This window comes from Colossoma macropomum, unplaced genomic scaffold, assembly GCF_904425465.1.
Source record: "Colossoma macropomum unplaced genomic scaffold, Colossoma_macropomum, whole genome shotgun sequence".
NCBI classification, from domain to species: Eukaryota; Metazoa; Chordata; class Actinopteri; order Characiformes; family Serrasalmidae; genus Colossoma; species Colossoma macropomum.
In genome coordinates this window covers 16,698,788-16,721,148 of record NW_023494794.1, presented here as the reverse complement: position 1 = coordinate 16,721,148, position 22,361 = coordinate 16,698,788, and the positions used below count along the sequence as shown (strand labels likewise).

At 38.7% G+C, this 22,361-nt stretch overlaps 1 protein-coding gene across 1 annotated transcript in view; it reads right to left on the bottom strand.

Moving 5' to 3' along the window:
• The window catches only part of cita (citron rho-interacting serine/threonine kinase a), a 155,375-nt gene that overhangs the window by 62,294 nt on the left and 70,720 nt on the right, over positions 1–22,361 (bottom strand). Inside the window, exons 14-20 of the mRNA XM_036580388.1 lie at positions 12,519–12,689; positions 9,602–9,655; positions 7,020–7,073; positions 5,696–5,836; positions 2,733–2,858; positions 1,783–1,878; positions 719–835 (exon numbers count right to left, since the gene is read on the bottom strand). Of these exons, the coding sequence (XP_036436281.1) occupies positions 719–835; positions 1,783–1,878; positions 2,733–2,858; positions 5,696–5,836; positions 7,020–7,073; positions 9,602–9,655; positions 12,519–12,689 (759 nt within the window). The remainder of the gene's footprint in view (positions 1–718; positions 836–1,782; positions 1,879–2,732; positions 2,859–5,695; positions 5,837–7,019; positions 7,074–9,601; positions 9,656–12,518; positions 12,690–22,361) is intronic.

Sequence of the window (22,361 nt, the reverse complement as noted above, 5' to 3'; positions counted from 1 at the left end):
CCGACCAAATCGGGCTTAATAACGGGCTAAAATCACACAGTGTACACGTGGCTTTACACTGCTGTGCATTACATTTTGTCTTAGAGACATAGACAGAACCAGCTGTCTTAATAACTTGTGGATTTTTGCTTTTGATATACTATATCATTGTATTTGGGCTATCAATCTTTCCTGTGATATACCATACTTAAAAAAGTATCTTCTCCACCCTTAATTGCGGCCTAGTAATTTATCACAATAAACACACTCGAAAACACTGTCATACTATTCAATCCTAATACAAAAAGGCTTCTTAGTCAGTGCAGCTAGCTCGAGTTCAGCAGGTAACAAGATCACAGTCTAAAGCCTGAGCTTGATAAAGCGCTTCATTAGAACTGGATTCGCATAATGAATTGAAAGCCCTTAAAGCCCAGCTCAAATCTGTTTCCACAGCACAAACTAGACTGTGTGCTCTCCAAAAACAAACAGGACTAAGCCTACCAACATGCCGGCGAATCTGTGCAGGCGCAAACAAACAAACACACATACACACAATAGCCAGATGGGAACCCAAAAGAAGTGGGCACAGTTATTCCAACAAAAACTATTTCTATCACAAGCCAGCAAAGCATGGCACCCAGATCTGAAAAGGACGGAAGGGTAAATATAGAAAGAGTGGAAGACGCAGGCTGGCTGTTGACTGAGCGGAGGAGAGGAAGAGGTGAGAGGAGATTCTTACAGCTTTCTGTTCGCTGAGGAGTTTGCCTTTCTCGCGAACCTCCTCTTCCTGCTGAGCTCGCTTGGCCTCCAGAACATCTTTATCAGCCTGATCCATTTTCATTTGAGCTTCCAGCACCTAAACACAAACACATACACAAATCTCTTAACTTGCTAATATAGTATTAGATGAGAAATGTTGCTGTCTAGCAATAAAACATACAAAAGAAAATACTGTTCTAAGAGAAATACTGTTCTAATTCAGTTTCACCAGTTTGAAGATAATCAATATAAAATCTGTCTCCCAACATGTTAAATACAACAAATAAACAGTAATTGTGCATTAAAATGTGCGTTCATAAAAAGTGTGTTCTTTTTAGAGGATGTATTTTCACTTAGAAAATCAACAAAACATGTCATTTGGGTCCTCAAACTGCATATGACTGTATTTTCTGTATGTTTACACTATTGAACGGAACAACATGATATACTTTGGAAAATACAGTTACATGCAGTGATGATTATACTATTAAAACTTTGCATCAATTCCTTTAGTCTTTCCATGGTTACACTAGTGTTCTTTTTCTGCCATTATCTCGGCTGGTCAATACCTACATAGTACTATACATTAGTCAGCCATTAAATACAAGTAATTCATTTTTCAGAAGATAATACTGAGGGGATTAGATATAATACAATCCACTTGAAAAAGGAAGGGAAAAGTCAAAGGAAAATATGCGAAAAAAAACTGTAATTGGGATTAAAATGATAAAATTCAACCAACTTCTAAGACCAAACTTTGGAAGCAAGGTAAAATATCCCTATCAATATTTATGTATATTCATATCTAATGTAAATCATATGATTTTAAAATAATAAGATATGTAAAATCATACCTTATTTTTACTTAGAAAACTTGGAATTTACGTGAGAAATGTGGAATTTGACCAGGGTCAAATTTTGGCACTGTATTACTGAGCACTTACACAAATGCTTCAGTACATGCATTAACTTGTAGTGTTCAGTCAGATTGTTTTATGGAGAATAAATTACAAATGCTGCAGTGCTGAAATTGCTCCACACTACCTTGATCTTGTCCTCATACAGTCTTTCCTTCTGAACTAGATGGGCCTCCATCCTCTGGGCTGTGGCCTGGGTCTCCCTCAGGTTCTCTTCCAGCTCCTACACACACACACACACACACACACACACACACACACACACCTCATGGTTAGAAAATCACTTCTAAAGACGCAAGTAGGGCAACATCCATTAGAGCTTGACTCCCATAAAGAAAGGCACGAAAAAATTAGGAAAAGAGCTTAGAAAAAAGCACTTGGAAAGATGAGAAAAGTGACTGGAAAAAGAGAGGAAAACTTAAAAACGTGCTTTAAAAAGATGTGCATCGGTCGCCAAATGGTATCGGAGGCCGTTCATGCTGGAACAAGAGTATGCTTGGTCCCCTGTGAGAGGAACGTGAGAGTATGTGGACGGCAGCAGACGGGACATCCCGTTAGAGAGGGATGAGTGCCTCAGAGTGGGAGTGAATGTGTGCGTTCTTTTCCAAAGAGGTAATCTGTGAAGAAAGATGGAGTGGGGTAGTTAAGAGATTAAGAGAGAGAGAGAGAGAGAGCGCGAGAGAGAGAGAGAGCGAGAGAGAGAGAGAGAGAGAGAGCGCGAGAGAGAGCGAGAGAGAGAGAGAGAGAGAGAGAGAGAGAGAGAGAGAGAGAGAGAGAGATTATGGTGGGGGGTGATAAAAAAAGAGGAAATGACTTAGACTTAGAAAAGGGGGGTCTAAGAGGATGGAAAGAGAGAAAGAAAGGGGATGAGGGTGGGGGTATAAAGTGAGAAACTGGAAACGAGAGGCAGAAAAACACAAAAAGAAAGAGAGATGGACAATAGAAAGAGAGCAAGAGAGAGAGTGCAAGAGAGAGCGAAAGAGTGAGACAGCAAGAGAGAGAGAGAGAGAGAGAGAGAGAGAGAGAAAGAAAGAAAGAAAGAAAGAAAGAAAGAAAGAGAGAGAGATGGGGGTTTACCAGGATCTTCTCGGCCATCTGCTGGATCTGCTGGGATTTGGTCTGAATGTCATCTTTCAGTTTGTTTTCTCTGCGCTCCACCATCTCCAGCCTTTTCACCTGGTTCTCCAAAGTCTTTCTACCCTCCTACACACACACACACACATACACACACAAACACACACACACACACACACACACACACAAATACACAGATTAATTTTATATTCCATCTGCATAAACAGCAGAAATGCATTAAACATAGTTTTATAATACCATGCACACATGCAGTACTGAGTAATTAGTATCTGTGTGGTCTAAGCTGTGTATTAGTGGCGTACCGTGATCATCTGAGCTAAGCCTTTATTTCACAACATAAATTGAAGAAAAAAAAACGAGAAAAATCCACTTCTAGGAAAATGCTACTGTATGCTAGATTCTAGCTAACATCAGCTAGAGTAGGTAGAGATAAAGCTGCGCTATCTTTGTCTTCTCAGTTATGTCCTTAACAACGTGTCCTTCGAAAGACGCTCATGTTAAGGACTCATGGCGTGCCGTTGCAAAGTATAATATATATACATACATACTAACAAATATAAACAAACTCCCCACATGTTACAGTCCTCTTAAAACATAAAAGCTGGCATATTTTCTCTGTCTTCCTGTAATGAAACATAACAGACTTGAACAGTGATTACATTGTGATACAGTGATTTGAATACTGGCACCTAGAAAGACTAACAGAGTACTCATGTACCCCTGTGCACATCTCTAGATTAAACACAAACATTTAAAGCTTGTAAAGGACATATTATATTTTATTTGACACATGTAACAGTAATAAGCATCAGATTCAGAGCGACTCTTTTAGTGAAGAGCTCTGACATAGAGCTGCTGTTTCATTTCTAACAAGTGAAACAGCTCATAATTGCAGTCAGTGTTGTATTTAGGACTTCCAGAAAGCCCACAGACCACTGTAAATCAAAATGAGGTTGGTCCTAATTGGTCCTAACATCTTAATTATGTTATAGGTTAATTTCAGGTGTAAGGCAAGTTCAAGTCCTAACCAATGGGAGAACTATCTTGGCTGTGTACAACTAGATACCACAGAAAAAAACATCCCAAATAAAATTAGTTTTCCTATTGGCGGTTTCATGATTTTAATCATTTTGTTTGCAAACAAAACAATCTAATATTACTAAAAACCTGCAGGGTGTATAAACAAGCATATTTTAAAAAAAGAGAAGTTTGTGTGCCTGTGGTAAAAATCCACATTTTGTTGATTTAATTGAAAATAAGTTAACACATCTACTACATAAAACAACCTTCTGCACATTTACATTTACACTTACTAATTCACAGTTACAGTTGTTTGCTGGATGGAAAAAAAATATTAAATGCAGCCTGTACAAAAGTAGTGGCACATTTCATATTTTATGCATTATGTTTTGCCTAATATGTTAAACTCAACAAATAAATAGAAATTAAGCAGTAAAATTGGCAGAAAATGCCATATTTAGGTTTGCTCCCTGTAGATGTGCATATACAATATATACAGACACTGAGCTTATTTCTACACAATTTGGCCTTTTTTATCAGAAACGCATTTTGTATAGGTGCACTTTGTAGATAAATAATTACTGATTTTAGCCTATCAACTGCAGCACATTTTACCAGCCCTACCATATCCAATCCATTGAAAGGGACACCACAGGTGGACCATTCTGAGCACATCAGTGAAACCAACACTACAGTTTGTGGCATTGCTGGATTTTTTAAACACTGTGCACAGTCACTGATCACTTTACAAGAAACTACATACTAGATACACCTTGTAGGTGCAGCTAGAGACTACATCTCATCCTTTTTCCATGCACAACATGTGTTAGTCACTCTCTAGCCCTGGGGCTGGCAACAGTGGTCCTGGGGGGCTGAAGTCCCGCACAGTTATTTGATTTCCAGCTCAAAAACACCTCCTAAACATGGTAATTAATTAGGTGTGTTTGAGCAGGGAAATCATGCTCAACAACCCTGCACATGCTCTTCATTAGTGGTCAGTTTCTGACCACAGCACCACTGTTGGCTTGATATTTTTGGTAAGCAGACTGTTTGAAACTCAGAAGTGACTCTAAAGTAGTGGAAAACCCCTCAGCAATGCTGCTGTTTCTGATACACCTGTAACAGAAATATACATACTACCATGCCACTACAACAATGGTATCACTGCTGTAATGACAATGCTCCACTATCAAAGTAATAATACCTGGTCAGTGGCGGTCCTATGGTGGTCCCTATACACTGATGGATGAAATAAAAGGTGGCTAATAAATTGTGTAGAAACAGGTTATAATTATAAACTTACAAAGTGCAACTACTGTATATGGTTGGTGTTCCCGGAAAAATGGCCAACGAGGGTAGACTTAAGGTAGGTGTTCCTGATAAACCGATGACACAGTGCACATACAGCACTGTGCCAAAGTCAGATACCATACGTAATTTTTTTAGTTTCCAGTCAAAGATTGAGTACAAGGTGTTCATTTTTCAGCATCAGAAAAAGCAGAAAATATAGTTAAGGAAAATGACATCCTCAAGAACTAACCATAATGCCATTTTTAGTATTTAGTGTGCCCACCCTTTGTATTAATTACAGACTCCATTCTTTCCAAAAGAAGACAGCTTAAATTACCATTTATCTGATGGTGACTGTCCTGGTGGTCTACCAGGTCTTGCATGGTTGTTAAGTGTCCCACTGCGTCTAGGTAATTTTGTTGAACTGGTTTGGAAACTCCTGTTTTTCACTTATTTTCCTCCCTTTCTCTCCCCTGACTCTCCCCTTCCTTATTCAAGTAGATTATCTTCTATCTACAGTTCTCAGAAATATCTCCAGAAAACTCAATAACTTTTACTTAACGTCAGTTTTGACTGGATATTACTTTTTGCACAATACTGTACATATAATATGGTGTGTGGTATGTGAACAGTGCCTCAGTCTCGCGCAGACGTCTGCGTAAGGTGTCGCTGGGGTCAGATTTGCAGCGCAGCCGCTCCAGCTCACGCTCCAGTCGCTCTTTGGCCTGACGGATGTTCTGTAGCAGCTCGGTAGCCTCTGTGCTGGCCTTCACAGCCTGTGGGGGTATAAAGGTCATCAACTGGCATGCATCCAAGCCATACAGCGGTTTTCATAGCAAAGAACATTGAGAAGCAAACTAGTATGACCACTATATGGTCAGTGTTCATATCGATGGGTATAGGTATTGGACTGATATTAGCAGAAAACGCTGGATCAGCTGGTGGAGATGAAAAAAGAATGTACCTTTTGAAATCTTATTGAAATCTTAGATCTTGTCACTATAACTGATAGGTGTCATTTTGAGATTATTATAAGCTTATTACTAAATTAAGCTAAATTAACTTAGTTTAATTTAGTAAGTCACATTATCTCATCATATTGGTACATAATTTGGCTTATTTCAAGTATAACTTCATAAATTATCTGCCAAAATAGGGAGATAATTACTAAAATCACTTAAAACTAATTTTTAAAAGTCTAGAAATAACATAAATAAGCATATAATAATCTTATATAATCTTGAAATGATAAGTATTAGACTTATATCTAATATTAGAAACAGTTAATGCATAAAAAAATATTAAAGATAATTTCATTTGCCAAGATAACATTTTTTGAAGTCTGACAATTAAAGCAGAACTGTAAGACACGCACGCAACGGCAAAAATTATTTATCAATAGACTGATATTAAGGTTTCACAGATTTATCTGCATCAGTAGATATTCCCCTAACAAAGCATCTTTTCATCCTGTAAGAGGACCACACTCACGAAAGGGATGCTATATTAAACAACAAACATGTTTTACTGTTAATTATGTGTCTTAACGTAAAGCTATACAATTACTTTTTAAATGGCTTGATTTATATTTATATTGTTTAAGACAGAGCTTCTGTTGTTTATTCAAGCTCAAGAAATTTGATCACTGAGAAAAAATATAGTAATATTTGACAATTCACAATCATAACTGATGGTCAGTAAAGCTCTAATTAATTAAAACTTTTGGAGTCTGTTTAATGCTTGACCATATAAAGTGATATTGATCAATATTATTGGTCGTCACAGCTTTTACTTCTTTAAAATTAATATTAGTTACAAAATGTACATACCTTTCAGAGCTTAGCACCCATACACTTCACTCTCTCATTCTCATTACGAAAGAATAGAATGCCTTATTTGTGCTTTATATTTATGAGACCAGATCATATCCATTCACTTTAACTGACTGAAGGACACTACCTTAGACAGCTTATCCTGCAGCTCCTGGATCTTCAGCTGCTGCTCTGCGTTAGTCTGAAAAACACAAGGCCTCAGAACATCAGCCAAGGACATTAGAGCATCATCTCATGCAGACACACACTCTGAAACCTGCACTGAAGGGCACTGCAGACTGTTGTTGTTTACAACACTCCAGGCTGTTGTTATTTACAACACGAGGGAGAGAACAAATAAAAACGCTGAAGCATGCACAGATGCTGAAATCAGGAGATCCTCTTAGAGAACAGGGTGATGGTAGAAGATCTGTGGTAGACAGTTGTTGGTTTAAATAACTAAACCACAAGCTTTTTATACAACAATTAACCTTTAATCTTATTATTTAGTAACTATGGGGGTTCTATATAGCAGGACTGTACAGAGCTACAGTACTTTCTTGCTTGCTAGGAGGATTTCTGCAGAAACACAAAAATATCACAGTCACAATCGTTCAAAAGACTTTTGCATGTGCCTATGTAGTTTCTCCATCCAAATATTTTATCTAGTCCTAGTGCTCATGGAAGTTATGAAATTTGTGAACAATTCCCACTTCTTCATGTGTGCAGCATGAAACAACATTTCCCAACTGCTCAAGCTATCACCTCAGGCGCAGTTTTAGTGCTTATGGTAGTTGTGGTCCATCCCAACACTACAGAACAAAATGGCTTGCGCCTGTAGTTGATCTGTTTTCTTTGAGTACAGATGGTATTCACAGTATGCTCAGAAAAGCATATTATCACGACAATGATATTGTTATATTGCCGACCACTAGCACAAAGACATGTTTTTATTTGTTGCTTCTACTAACTATCCTTAGCCCATATCCATTTTCAAAATAACTAACCACAATTTAAAACATATTAAACAACACTGAATCGTTTCTTTAGACAATAAATTATTTCCCTTTTTGACTGTTAATATACATTGGTAAGCTCCTGCTGGTGTGGGTTTTCTTACTCTCAGAAACACACAAAACCCAATGTTGTTGGCAAACTGGATTATACATATTATACATACATATTATACAAACTGGATTTTACATACTACAATTTATACCTTGTACATGTTGTCTCTGTTGGTTTTACTGTTAAAATGACAAACTGCTCAACTTCTTGGGACTAATACTTTTTAGGAGTATTGTTATAGGCATTTTTCTCAGTACTACAATATTGCTATTTGTGCTACAACCCTTGCAACATTTCTAATACCAGTGCTACCTGCTCAAAAAGCGTATGTACAGCCCTGTAATTCTGTATTGAAAAATCATAACCAAAATAATAAAAAAAAATTACATCTGCATTGCCAAAACATCCTTCAATTTCTTTTTAGCATATTACTTTTTGCCACGCTATGGGTCTTGTGTGAAAACCATCAACAATGATCAAAATAGGCATCTTGGTGCATCGCATCAGAATAAATTTTTTTTTGCTTACAAGTTATAAATGCTATTGTGTTTTTGGGGCCTATTTTTTCACCTATTGAATCTTGACCTCAGTATCACAAATTGCCTGAAAATATGTGTAAGGTTAAACCCCAGCCAGTACTTACTATGAATTATTCACTAACTAACATAAAACTAATATGTAAGTTGTGAGGTTATGTGAGCAAAACAGAAGCATGAGCCCACATGCACACCAGCTAAGAAACTGCTGTATGGACGTAATTTATCTGTGCCAAACATTTCCATTCAATGAAACAGAGTAGAGCCAGTATACACAAACTTGCTTACCTCAATATAAAGTTTAACTGTTGGTGGAGCAAAACAAACATTTCAGGCCATTTTTTTGGGTTTCATTTGAACAGAATTCTCTTTGGATCAAAATAAATAGTTTTCATTCACTGAAATGTACTTTAATTCATTTTTGTCCTCTGTTCGTGAACCAGTTACTCGTAAATCAAACAAACCAGTTGGTTCATTTTTTTGAGAGTATAGGCCCTTGCAGTTTGAGGGGGTTAAACTCCCAGTTATTATTAAGTTAACTTGTAGTAATCTTAGGGAAAAGCCCATCAGTGACACCATAGTGGTGTCAAAGCTGTCTTTTTAAACAATAAATGTCAGTGCTATCATCTGTGTAAGTTTTCTATCAATGAAAAGTACTTGTGACAAACCCCCTCCACTACGGATTGAGTGGTAATGACTGACTATCATCACATTAGAGTAGCAGCTTCACAAAGAGTGTGGTCATTAACATGAAACACCAACTTGAACTGTAAGTGATCTCACTGTATGGGGGGAAAAAAGCCAAGAGTGCGAGAGTAGCAAGTGATGAGTGAGCAATCTAGGGTGATTGACGCCTACACGCACTCATTCTCTCTCTCACTCACATGGACACAGTCGCAACACACACACATAGCCTGGTATGTTTGCTTTGTGGGAAATGGCTAGATCTATCCTATAAGTCTGTAAATGAGTATTTATGAGACTTGAAGCTGAGTGATGGCATTTGAGATTTTGACCGAGTTAGACTGTGAGGATGCTCCAGACTCAGGGATGCTCAAATATGAATGCTTTTATAGTTTTAGGGGAGAAACACAGACAGTGTGTGTAGGCCAGCAGAAGCTCTTACCTTCTCTAGCTTAGTGAGCAGCTCCTCCGCCTCAGTCTTTCCCTGCTCTTTTGCCTGATGACACACAAACACAATTTCATAGATTTCCCTGTGCAGAAAGACAACTATGAAGAATATAAAACAAATACTAAATATGTTTTATCTTGTCATTTATTCCTCTGTGAAGAACAGATCATTTTATGGGTGGTGATTTTCCATATTAATGAACACTGCCGTCATTGATGTGGGAGGGGTGGAGTAGGGGGGTGTTGTTCTTCTGCTATGGTGAAAAGCTTAATTATGCTGCAGAGCACAGAACAGAGACCATACATTTCACATTTGTGTGTTCACGAGTTGGCAGGTTTAGTTTGATTAAAATGAACCCTTGTGCGATTGCTCTGTTGGCACAAGTGTGGTTCATTAGACCACATGCGAACACTGCCATCCTAAATCTGGTGCGCACCAAGTAAGCAGACCCCCTGAGCAGGTCAGTCTCAGTGCACATTATGCAATGCAGACCAACAATGTCTAAATGGAACAAACTGTCTATGACCGAATGAACCGTATAATGTCTTTGGTACGTGGAAAACACTAGTTTCTGATGCTGCTTTGACACATGCAAGTGTTTTATCATCTCTTCATAAGCTTGGATTCGGTAAGTATAGAATGGAAAGTGTTAGTTTTAAAATGAGGGTGAGGCATGTTTGAAGTAATCAAATGCTCAATACACACATTTGATTTCACGCATAAATTACATTATGTATTAATGTACTATAAAAGCACTCAGCCACTCGAGGCTGTTGCAGGGATTTGACCTTGTTTTACACTGTGCAAAACCATCAGTCTCCTGGCTTACTGCTCTAATATCACAAGACAGATGAAACGAGAGCTCAATGAAATAAACAAGCCCAGACAAAACAGAGAACAGCACGATTCAGAAAGTTTGGTGGACTGTTATTGTACATCACACAATATACCCAACCAGCTGTAACCTTTCACTCACATGAGTTTTGTCTAAATCTTTTATTTAGTTTAATGTTAAATATGTTAGTGTGAACAAGGGCTGTATGACATAAAATATAATGACATAAAATGTAATGTTGGATATCACAATGACGATATAGATCCTAGCATGTGCTTACACAGCATTGTTCAATGTAAACACCTTGTGATTTGCTTTGAATTAGCTTAGCTTCGCTAAGAGCACACTAAGTTAGTTAGCCTGATAATAGGGATTTGTCATAAATTATACATCAAGCTAACAGTAGTGAATGTTTACATGTTAGCAGCTTTCTAGATTTAACATGGACATTTGGTGATCTACAGCTGTATGCAAAACTTTGGGAACCCCGGGTCAAATTACAGGTTTTGTTGATTTACTAAGTGAAAACAAGTTTACATTCTCTACAGAGAACAAACTTCTGCACATTTTCATGCACCATTACTGTTTTCGTTTTTGCTGAATTAACATACTGAAGTAAAAAATTAAAAATGAAATGTGGCGTGTGCAAAAGTTATGGCACATCATTTTTCCCCAATATGTTAAATTCAGCACATCAATGGAAATTTTGAGAGAAAAAAACTATATTCAAGTTCACAGAAGAGGATGTGTGAAGGATTTATCAATAATTCTGCATAATTCAATTGTTGAGATTGATGTAATTGTTGTGGTTTGATGTGAAATTTGCAGCTGATAGTAACCAGGGGTCACAATTTCTACAACGCAAATAACCCCATTTCACATACTATCCAAAGCTATCAGTGAACCTATTCATTCTTCTGAGTTTTATATGCAATGGTGACGATAGTAAAATACGGGTGAATCTGAAAACATATGTTTTCTTTGGCATCTGTTTTGCCTTACAACGCCCTGCATGTACCTCTCCACCATTGATAGATTTTAGGTATTAGGCCAAAAACTTATTGCAAATCTATCGCAAAACAATGCCTCAGGAATTGGATAGTATATTTGCAACCATTTCATGTAATAGCTTTCTGTGAGGGACCCTTTAGAGGCACTAAACTCTTCAGATGTTACCTATCACCACCACTGAAACCAACTCTGACTCCCTCTCTCATTCATTTACTCACTGATTCGCTCATGTATTCATTCCCTCACTCACTAACATTCACTTGCTTACTCACGCACTTATGCAATCACAGCCCGCGTACTCCGTCTCTGTCATTAACTCACTGATTCACTCATTCATCTCCTCACTCACTTCTGAAGGAAAGTATTGCTGTGTAATGTGTTTAGTGCTGTGTTATCTATTATTGTATACAGTATCATCTGTGCATGTGCTGTGATGGTATTTAGAACATTCTGTTCTGCCTATTTTTGTTAATCCCTACATGGTCTCGTCCATCACACCTGTCACTTGTCATGTATAGACTGGGCCTAATCTTGGCATCAGTCCAGCCTATAAAACTGTGTCTGTCCACTGTTTTACAGGCTGGCTAAATGTCTGGTACCTGCACGTAAGAAATGAACTTCTTTCCAGACATGCGGCTGCTCCCTGGTTTCTGAAGAGGTTTAGATTCTTCACTATATATGATGTATTTATTTACTCACACTTGACCTTATTCACTTACTAATTCACTCATTTATTCCACTTACTCTTGTTCTCATTAGTTTACTCCTTGATTTACATACATTCATTTACACTTGTTAACTGACTCATTCATTCATATATTTACTTACTCATTCATGTACACATATCATTTATTCATTTACTCACTCATTTATTTACTCAGTTATTCTTGTACTTATTCACATATGCATTCATTTATTCACTCACTCATTTAATTGCTCCCTATCTTTCTGATTCATTCACTCTTATTCATTGATTTACACACTCATCTATTAGTCTACTCACTCACTGTCATCTACTTACTCACTCACTCACTCACTCATTCATTTACTATTTCTCACACAAACCTTCTGGATCCTCTGCTGGTAGTCCGCAGCTTTCCTCTTGAGCTCCTCGCTGGTCTGGCGCGAGTCTCGGAGTTCGGACTCGTACAGATCACTACGGCGACGGGCAGCCGACAGATCCTCCTCCAGCTGCCTGATGGTCACCTGCATCTCCTCCAGCTGAGCATGGTACTCCTGAGAACGGCAGCCACAGAAGGACATTTTCACTACATTTTCACCATTTTGCATTACAATACAATATCGAATTTCACATTACAAAGTCAACTTGATACGCAAAGTAACAAATGAAGAGACTGGGCAGATATCACAGGGAGGGTGGGGAAAAAAAGTTTCAATCACTGATGAAAAAAATGAGTTACATTTAATTTAATCAAACGTCTATTCGATTAGGACACAAGCTTAAATGAATAATTGCACGGTATAAGAGAGATGTCCTCCCATTAAGAAACGGAAGCCATGGAAGCCTCAGCGTAATCACAAAAGCCTCTTAATCTTAACTGATGTCTCAATGTGCTTCTTTTTGTGAGCACTTCTTCATAGAGAGAGCTGGGGGAGAAACGGAGTAGTCAAAGGAGAGGTTATGATGAGCTTCAGGAGGTCAAAATTAATCGTTCTACTTCTTGAGCAATAATAGGAGAGCATCTGATGATGTGAAATTGCCTGCTGATAGGGACCAGGCGGGTTAATGAGAGTAAGAGTGAGTCAGGTGCATTGCAGAGTGCAGCCAACAGTGACTAATCGAGTTTTTTTTTTTAGATGCAGCGTGGGCTACAAGGCCGTATGGATGCTTTGGTGAAGATGGATTAAGGTGAATATGTTGTAGGGATCACATGCTGTGGGCTTGGGTTTTTTATGTTTCTTATTCGCACAGACACTGGCTATCATTCATCCATTTATTTACTGGATGGGTTTTGAGTTTCTGACACTATAGAGAATAAGAACCTATATCAGCAAAGCACTAGAGCATGCTTAGGGTATAGTTTATACATTCATATTCTAAATCTACAGCCTAAGCACTGAGAAGCCAAAATGCAGGCAGTTAAAAATTGTAGTAACTGTTGTCTAAATTGTCTTTGTGTGTTGTAGCATTAACATTACCCGTCACTGAAACTAAGGGGCCGACCACAACCCTAAACAGCCCCAAATCATTTTCTCTCCTCCACCAAACTTCACTGTTGGCACTATGCATTCTGGTAGGTAGCGTTCTCTGGGAATCCGTCAAACCCAGATTCGTTCAGTGAGAGTGTGCTTTACATCTTTCCAGCCAGCACTTGGAACGGTGCATAGTGATCTTAAGCTTGTGTGCAAGTGCTCAGTATTGGAAACCCATTCCGATCCGAGGACAGGTGATTTTTATGCGCTTCATCACTCAGCAGCACCGCTCTTTGGGTTTGCATTACCATGCATTTTAGGTGATCGGATCACATTCAGATTTCACTTGACTGCATGAAAAGCCAGCTATAAACACCCCAGGACGCTGTGAGCAGATTACGACTGGATCACTCACACCACAGTCAGAGGTGGTCAGAGAGGAATCTTAAACTACATTTGCCACAAGTGTACATGGAATGCGTTTTTGTTATCCATACTCAATAACGTGAGTAGAAATGTATCTGCTGAGCACTGACTAATAGATGAAAAGACATACAATGGAATGAAAGATGGAGGAGACATGATGAAAATCCTGTTGCTAAACTAATTAAAATACAATCCCAATTCCAAAAAAGTTGGGACACTGTGTAAAATGTAAATAAATGTAAATAAAAAAACAGAATGCAATGATTTGCAAAACCATTTTTTTTTTACAATAGAACATAGAACACACATCAGATATTAACAGTGAGACATTTTTCCATTTCATAAAAAATATTAACTCATTTAGAACTTGATGACAGCAACGCATGTCAAAAAGTTGGGACGGGGCAACAAACGCTGGAAACGTAAGTGGTACTAATAAAAAAAACAGCTGGAGAAGCAATTTGCAACTAATTCACATGACTTGTTATAAAAAGAGCATTTTAGAGAGGGAGAGTCTCTCAGAAGCAAAGATGGGCAGAGGTTCACCAATCTGCAAAAAACTGCGTCTAAAATTTGTGGAACAATTTCAGAAAAACGTTCCTCAACGTAAAATTGTGAAGACTTTGAATATCCTACCATCTACAGTACATAATATCATCAAAAGATTCAGAGAATCTGGAGAAAATTCCTGTACACAAGGGACAAGGCCGACGGTCAATATTGGATGCTCGTGATCTTTGGGTCCTCAGGCGACACTGCATTAAAAACAAGCATGATTCTGTACTGGAAATCACTGCATGGGTTCAGGAACACTTTCAGAAATCACTGTCTGTGAACACAGTTTGCTGTGCCATCCACAAATGCAAGTTAAAGCTGTATCATGCAAAGAAGAAGCCATATATCAACACCACCCACAAGCGCTGCCATCTTCTCTGGGCCAAAGCTCATTTAAAATGGCCTGAGGCGAAACGGAAAACTCTTCTGTGGTCAGATGAATCAAAATTTGAAATTCTTTTTGAAAAGTACAGACGCTGCGTACTGCGGACTCAAGAGGAGAGGGACCATCCAGTTTGTTACCAGCGCACAGTTCAAAAGCCTGCATCTCTGATGGTTGTATTAGTGCCTTTGGCATGGGCAGCTTACACATCTGGAAAGGCACTATCAATGCTGAACAGTATATAGAGGTTAGAACAATACATGCTCCCATCCAGACAACGTCTCTTTCAGGGAAGGCCTTGCATATTTCAGCAAGACAATGCTAAACCACATACTGCATCCATCACAACAGCGTGGCTTCGCAGAAGAGTCCAGGTGCTGAACTGGCCTGCCTGCAGTCCAGACCTTTCACCATTAGAAAACATTTGGTTGTAAGATGTGCATTTTGCAGTCAGTGTGGACAGAAACACATTATAAAAAACGGAAGAGTATCTGTTTCATCAAAATGTTTTAAATAGAACTGTTTTTAACGCTGGTTTTGAGAATAAGCACTCATTTATATCAACAAGCATTCAAAGCCGGTAAAATGCTGTTCAGTCCAGGCCTAAAAGTATTTAACTTGGCATACAGTTGGCATGACACTAATTGATGAAGCATAAGCTTCCATTACTTGCTTGCTGTGTTCGCCTAGCAGCTTCAGTGCAGTGTAATACTGCTGCTTACACTGATGTCTCTCTAAATGCTTTTATACTGGCAGTGACAGCATGTGGTAATTTACTTCCTAAAGCAAATTTAGCGTGCACAATGTGAACTGCGGGAAAAGTGAGTTAGAAGAGGTCACAATGTGAAAACACAGACAGATCCAGACGCAGTAACACACAGCAGCAGCTCAATTCAGCTGGGTTCAAACCCCTGCAGGGCTGTTCATCTCCGTCTCTTCAGCCAGAATGTCTCGCCGCCTGCCATTCATCATTATGCCTCTATTAAAATTTTAATTACTGAAGTGGCTCTGTATTCCTGCAAATACACCACCCAGAAAGTCTCAAAGTGAGAGGAGAGAGCGAAGAGGAGAGGAGAGGAACAAAGCGCGAGTCACAATGTTGAAAGTAGTGACAAGTTCTGTCTGAGTTGCAAAGAGAGAGAGAGAGAGAGAGGAGAGAGAGAGAGACAGACTTCAGGGAGTGAGAGATGTAACGGCACAATGTTTTCCTCACGCCTGCTGCCGTCAAAACGCTCCTTTTATTAAAGTCAAACTCTTCTGAGTCAACAGCCAGCGTGAAGTACGTGGGGATTAAAATGTCAGGATTGATCTGGGAGGCGGCGGGAAAACATTTCCAGAGATTTTAGAGTCAGAAAAATGAGTGAATGTGTTCACCCAGAGTTACCTGTAAATGTCACAAGCCTCGGCTTGATTATGGCTTTGATTGGGAATCATATACACTACTGGCCAAAGGTCTGATATCACTCGTCATTAATTATTACTGATATTTTCTTAAATAATAGAACTTAAATAATATCAAAATATTATAAATTAGACAAGACTGTTGAATTTTTGGGAGCAACAAGAAGTTTCAAATTATAAAGATATACTGTTGTCATCCATTTATAGTAAGACCTGATGCCTCTTATGAGGAAAGTCACAGAATAAAAAGATGGAATTGCAACTCAATTTAAGTATATATAAAACTAAGATTATGACAACATTGAAGATCGATAACTTTGATGGAATAGATGTGGAAATGGTGCACAGCTTTTGCCTACTTGGACCAGTTACTAACAACGAAGGGTCTAGCACTCAAGAAATAAGACACAGATTGGCACTCGGCAGAACATGGTGAAGGAGCTTGAGAGGATTTTCAAATGCAGCAATTTGTCTTTTTAAACAAAAAAATCGAAAGTGTTAAAGCTATGGTCTTCTCTGAGGTTCTTCATTGACGTGAAAGTTGGAAAGGTTGCAACAAGAAGGATGGATACAATCAGAGGAATCATATACCAGCCATTGAAAAGCTTAAAGACCCAGAAAGAAGACAGGATATTCTAGAGAAACACTTTCCATATGTCTCCACGAGTCACAATCGACTTGACAGCACTAATAAAAAAATTAATAAACTATATTTACTACTTTACCAGTGTTGGGGGTAACAAGGTACAAAGTAATGCATAAAAGTATTATTATTCAAATATTAGTCAAGTCAAGTCAAATTTATTTGTGTAGCGCTTTTTACAACTGATGTTGTCACAAAGCAGCTTCACAGAAATCCATTAAAGACAAAGTTTTAACATGAAATGTAAATCCTCCAAGTGAGCAAGCCAGGGGCGACAGTGGCAAGGAAAAACTCCCTCAGAGCTGAGGAAGAAACCTTGGGAGGAACCAAGGCTCACATGGGGGGACCCATCCTCCTCTGGTCAAACTACCTACAAAATTATTATACTACTAGTATTAATAGTAGTAGTAGTAGTAGTAGTAGTAGTAGTTAGGAGTCCATGAAAACTTCAGTGTAGAGTGGGAGTGGGCAGCTAGTCCAAGTCTCCAAGTTTCATTTTAATCAGCATAACTGCTATGCTTTCTTTAAAGGCAGGAACAGTAACATGTCTTTTAAATGATGTTTACTGTCGTTGGCTATTTCCTTCACAATAAATTACTGAAAGGACTACTGGGTTTTGCTTGCACAGTTGTATAATAATATAAGCATCATAAATTATATCTTTGTATACCTTCCTGAGTATAGTGTATAAGAGATACTGAATTGGATGTATCATACAGTAAGTTTAAGGGTGCTTTCACACCTGCCTAGTTTAGCACGGACCTGTCAATCTTTTTGTTTGGTCTGTTTTAACAGGTGTGAACACCTGGACCATGGTCCGGCAAAAGATGCAGGTCTTGATTCGCTTCCAATGCTTTTCTGCTTTTTCAGCAGGATATCAGCACTGTACTGTCTACATAATCTGCCTATCTTAATCGCTGACTTACAGAGGCTCATATCGCTCTTACAGCATGACCTGCTAATAAAGGTGGACGAACAATAAAATAACAGCAAAGCAACGATTTTAATTTTGACACTTAGATCACGATATGTATGTTTATCAGTGACCTGATAACTTTCTAATTGACAAACCAATCAATTAGAAGCATTTATCAAGTAAAGTTTATTATTGTTGCTTTTACTGTGGTACAAGTAGACGTTACGAGTCTCTATTTTCATGCAAGGACAGTTTTTTTGGCTCAATTGGTGGCAAATGTGAGACTAAAATTACTTGCACTCACGTGTGTAATTTGGTGCACTTCTGCCACTGCAGTGTCAAACCAACCGAACAAAAAAGATACTATGTCTCAAAAACCCAAACTCTGATTTGGACTTCAGTAAACGAAACAGGTGCAAAAAAAGCTTCGGAATAAAGCTGCTACCACATTTAACACAAGCTGCCTGGCACAAATGCTGATTCACTTGAATACGAAAGGCACAAGAATGCAAAAAGAAAATTTGCTTAGCGTTAGCGTCAAGTTAAATTCATCTAGATAAATTTTAACCACATGAATTCCTGAACCTCTGAAGCGTCAGGCCATAGAAAACAAGAGGGCAAGCTGTGGTATCTTCTCTCTGGAAAATACCACACAGCAGATGTGCCTCACAAGTTGAAATTTAAGGGTAAGGGTTTGAGATCTCCCAGCAGAAATGATGATTTTGCATATATTTAGCTTATTACCCTCTCTATTAATCCCTTGGGTTTAAAAAGATCATTACATAAAGCTTGTAAATATCTAACGTGTGAATACTTCATTTTTAATTTTTTTTTTTTTACACCATGAGACTGCAGTTTGAGCTAATTTGGTACAACAGTCCATTTACGATAAATTTGTTTCTATTACTGTGGTCCACAAGATTCATTGGCCTGGCAGCCCAAGTGGCCAGTGCAAATTTTTATCTGTCTATCCCTGGGTAGGAGAAAGAGGGAAGGAAGATAAAAGAAAAAGAAAGAGAGAGAGTGAGAGAGAAGTGGAAGGAAAGAGAAAAAGAAGAGTGGTGACTGACAGCTGAGGTAGGCAGAGGAGGGGAGAAAAAAGCATGCAGACGGAGAGATTAGAGATAGAATGACGGAGAGAGAGGAAAAAAGAGTGAAAGACTGGAGGAGGGAAGGAGTCTGGCTGATAGATGACACATCAATCACACACTAAACACCTTCCCTGCTGAGAACCCCTACAGACACACACTCACCTCACACACTGCGTCATGTAGACACGGAGTCTACATGTCTGTGTGTACCAGTTATCAGTATCTGGCCAATATCAGCAGAAAATGTAACAAAATCAAAGACATCTAAATGGACCAAAGACAAGGAACCATTGTCTCCTAACTACGTAACTTCTTTGGTATGTGGCAAAGACAAGTTTCTATTGCTGTTTTGACATGTGTATGTGTATTATCATTTCTTTATAAACTCTGAATCTGTAAATCTAGAATGGATAGTTTCAATTTAAAGCCATTATAAAATACTCAATATACACCTTTGACTGCACACATAAATTACATTATGTATTAAGGCGCCAAGGTTTTGTAATTTTGTCAATTTTGTTAAAGCAGTGAGCCACTCGAGGCTGACTTCACCCTGCGTTGTGCAAAACTACAGTACTGCAGGGAGTTTGGTGAAAAATTACAAGACAGATAAAACAAGACATACATAAAACCAACGAGCCCAGACAGAACAGAGAGCAGCATGTTTCAGAAAGTTCAGTGGGCATTATAGCAGTTATTGTATGTCATCAAATCTGTAGTGACTTTTGTTTACATCTTTTGGTCCACTGTTAAATGTCAGTGTGAATGCAAAGCAAACCAGAAACTAAAATGCAACAATGTATCATTTACTGTTTTGGTCTGGACAAAGAGACTCAAACTACAAGTATAAACGCACCCCACCCTGTTAACTCATTTTCATTTTTTTTCTTCTAACAAGTATCCACAGGTTTTGAGATATATTTACTATAAACTGGCAGAGAAAGAATGCTATTGGTTTTTTCTACCCGTGTTCCTCTTCCTCTCCAGCGCATTCAGCCTCTTTGCGACTGAGCAACTGCTATTGAAACTAGTTAGCATTATTACAATCATGCATCAAGGCACATTAAGCCCATAACTCAGCCCATAATTTTGCCGAATATCAGCTCCAAAATTTTAACAAAATAAAACTCAAATTTGCACAGGACCTCCTTCTTATTGATGGAGCCATTCCCTCTCTTCCTTCATGCCAGTCTCAGCCTCTACTACACACCGAAACTGTTCTGAGTCTTAGCCAAAACTAAGAGCAAGTAGGCTATGTGTTAACAGTGTATGTTGCGAAGGTTTATTACGCTGTTGTTTGTAGTGTACCTAGATGCTGCTTCTTACCTGCATTAATCACCTGCTGCAAGATGCTACTTTTAGCAATCAACTTCATTTACGAGAGCGCGATAGCTAGTGGCCCACTTTAACTGTAGGAGTAAAATGATACATTAGCTCAAAGTGTGACTCCCACAAATTGGGAAAGTTTCCAAAGACGCTGGGTGCCAATGCAAGCTACAACTGCCTCTCAAACGGGAGCCTATGTGACCTCAGACCATTAGACAACCTGTTCTCCATTTTGCACTTTTTACTCACCATTCAGAAACTGATGGAAAGTAAACTGTTTGGTGCTGTGAACTATTTTCATGCATGGGGCTTTTGTTTGAGACAGAACTGAACTACACTGATCCTGCTTGCTGCTTGTGCCATCTCTGGCATCACTGGCGGTGTCGCTCGCCACTGGTATCGGGCTGTTTACGTTTCCATCACTGTTAATCACTGTGTGTTCCGACACACCCACACAGTTCTCAGAACAGGCAGCAACTTCTAATTTTTGGAGAATCTATCAACAATGAATTTAACTGTTTTAAATTTATATATATTTCTGTAATATAACACTGGTAAGTGTTTTTCTGTTTTTCTATTAAAACAAACTTTTAAACATTTGAAAGCATGTTGACAGAGGCTTTAATTGAAGTGCTTCAATAAAAAAGACCAAAATTAAATAAATAAAAAAGCTTAATTTTTATCCCTTTTGCAAGTAAGTATTTACTACCTTCAACTGTCTGCCTAGAGAGAATTCTTTTAGCATGCTGGCATTCTTTTAGTGGGACCGGCAACCTCGTCAAAATACCCTAAACAAATTAGCAAGCTTTGTCAAATGTAGTGATCTGGTTGCTTTAGCAGTAGTAGAGTACACTTGGAGCAGCTGGTGTTATTATATAATAATGTTGAAGCTCAGTAAACTTACTTTCAAGCGACATCATTTCTATGTACAGGAGTGGTAGCTTGCTATTAGTGTGGATGTAGAAATGCTCATATTTCAATCGCAAACGACCTTGTAATTCAGAAGATCCAGTGACATTCAGTGGAAAAATGTATGCAAGACAAAACGTGGAACCTCTTTGTTTACCACAGGGTGCAAAAGCAGCGATTACCCAGAGTTCCTAATATAGGCATGATAGCAACTACAGAATGACATAAGATTTCAGAGGTCTACAGTTCCCTGCTTCCACAGTGCATGAATATCTCCTTGCCTTGACAAAGTACCATATCATTAAAGGTTTAAAAGCTTTTTAAAGAAGACATTGAATTGAACAATATTCAAGGTTTCAATATCAGTATCAGAAAAGAAAAAGTGGTATTTTAAAGTATTCTCTATTGATAAGAGAAATCTTGGTGGCAAAAATATAACAAATATAATGAGACGTGGTAAGAACATATAGCAAGCAAGTGCAAGAGATAAGGGAAGAGAAAGAGAAAGAGAGGAAGAGAGAGAGGAAGAAGCAGAGAAGATAGATAAAGGCAGGATTAATGATGGATGGCATGATGATATACGAGGGAGGAGATGGAGAGCAGGAACAGAAGAGGGGAAAAAGAAAAGGCTGCCAGTTTCCATACGAGGCATTAAGGCACAGTGAACAGCACCTAGCCGACACAGGACGGACCAAAATGTCACCGCAAAACACAACAATGCAGTAACCCCAAGTAACTCACTGTGAGCACTCAGCCACCAATGCCCAAATCCAGCAACACTATTGTTCCCCCAGGCTTACCTCTGGCATTTTACCGTCTAAATCAAAGCTCCCCGCAGCCCCATTACTCTCAGTGCTGCCTGCAAATCCTCATCCGGCCTGCCAGCCCAGTGCACAGCCCACCGTCAGACTCACACACTCTTAACGTCACTCTCTTTTTAATTAAAGAAGCGCAGTGCGTTCAGTTCTGAAGGGATCGTAGGTGTACCGCTACTGCTGCTACCGTGGGGTGTAAACATGCTTCGATCTGAAGGTGGCGAATCAATTGCATTGATTGTAGAATGCTAAAAAGATTATAATTAGAGATGGCAAATTGGTATCAGCGG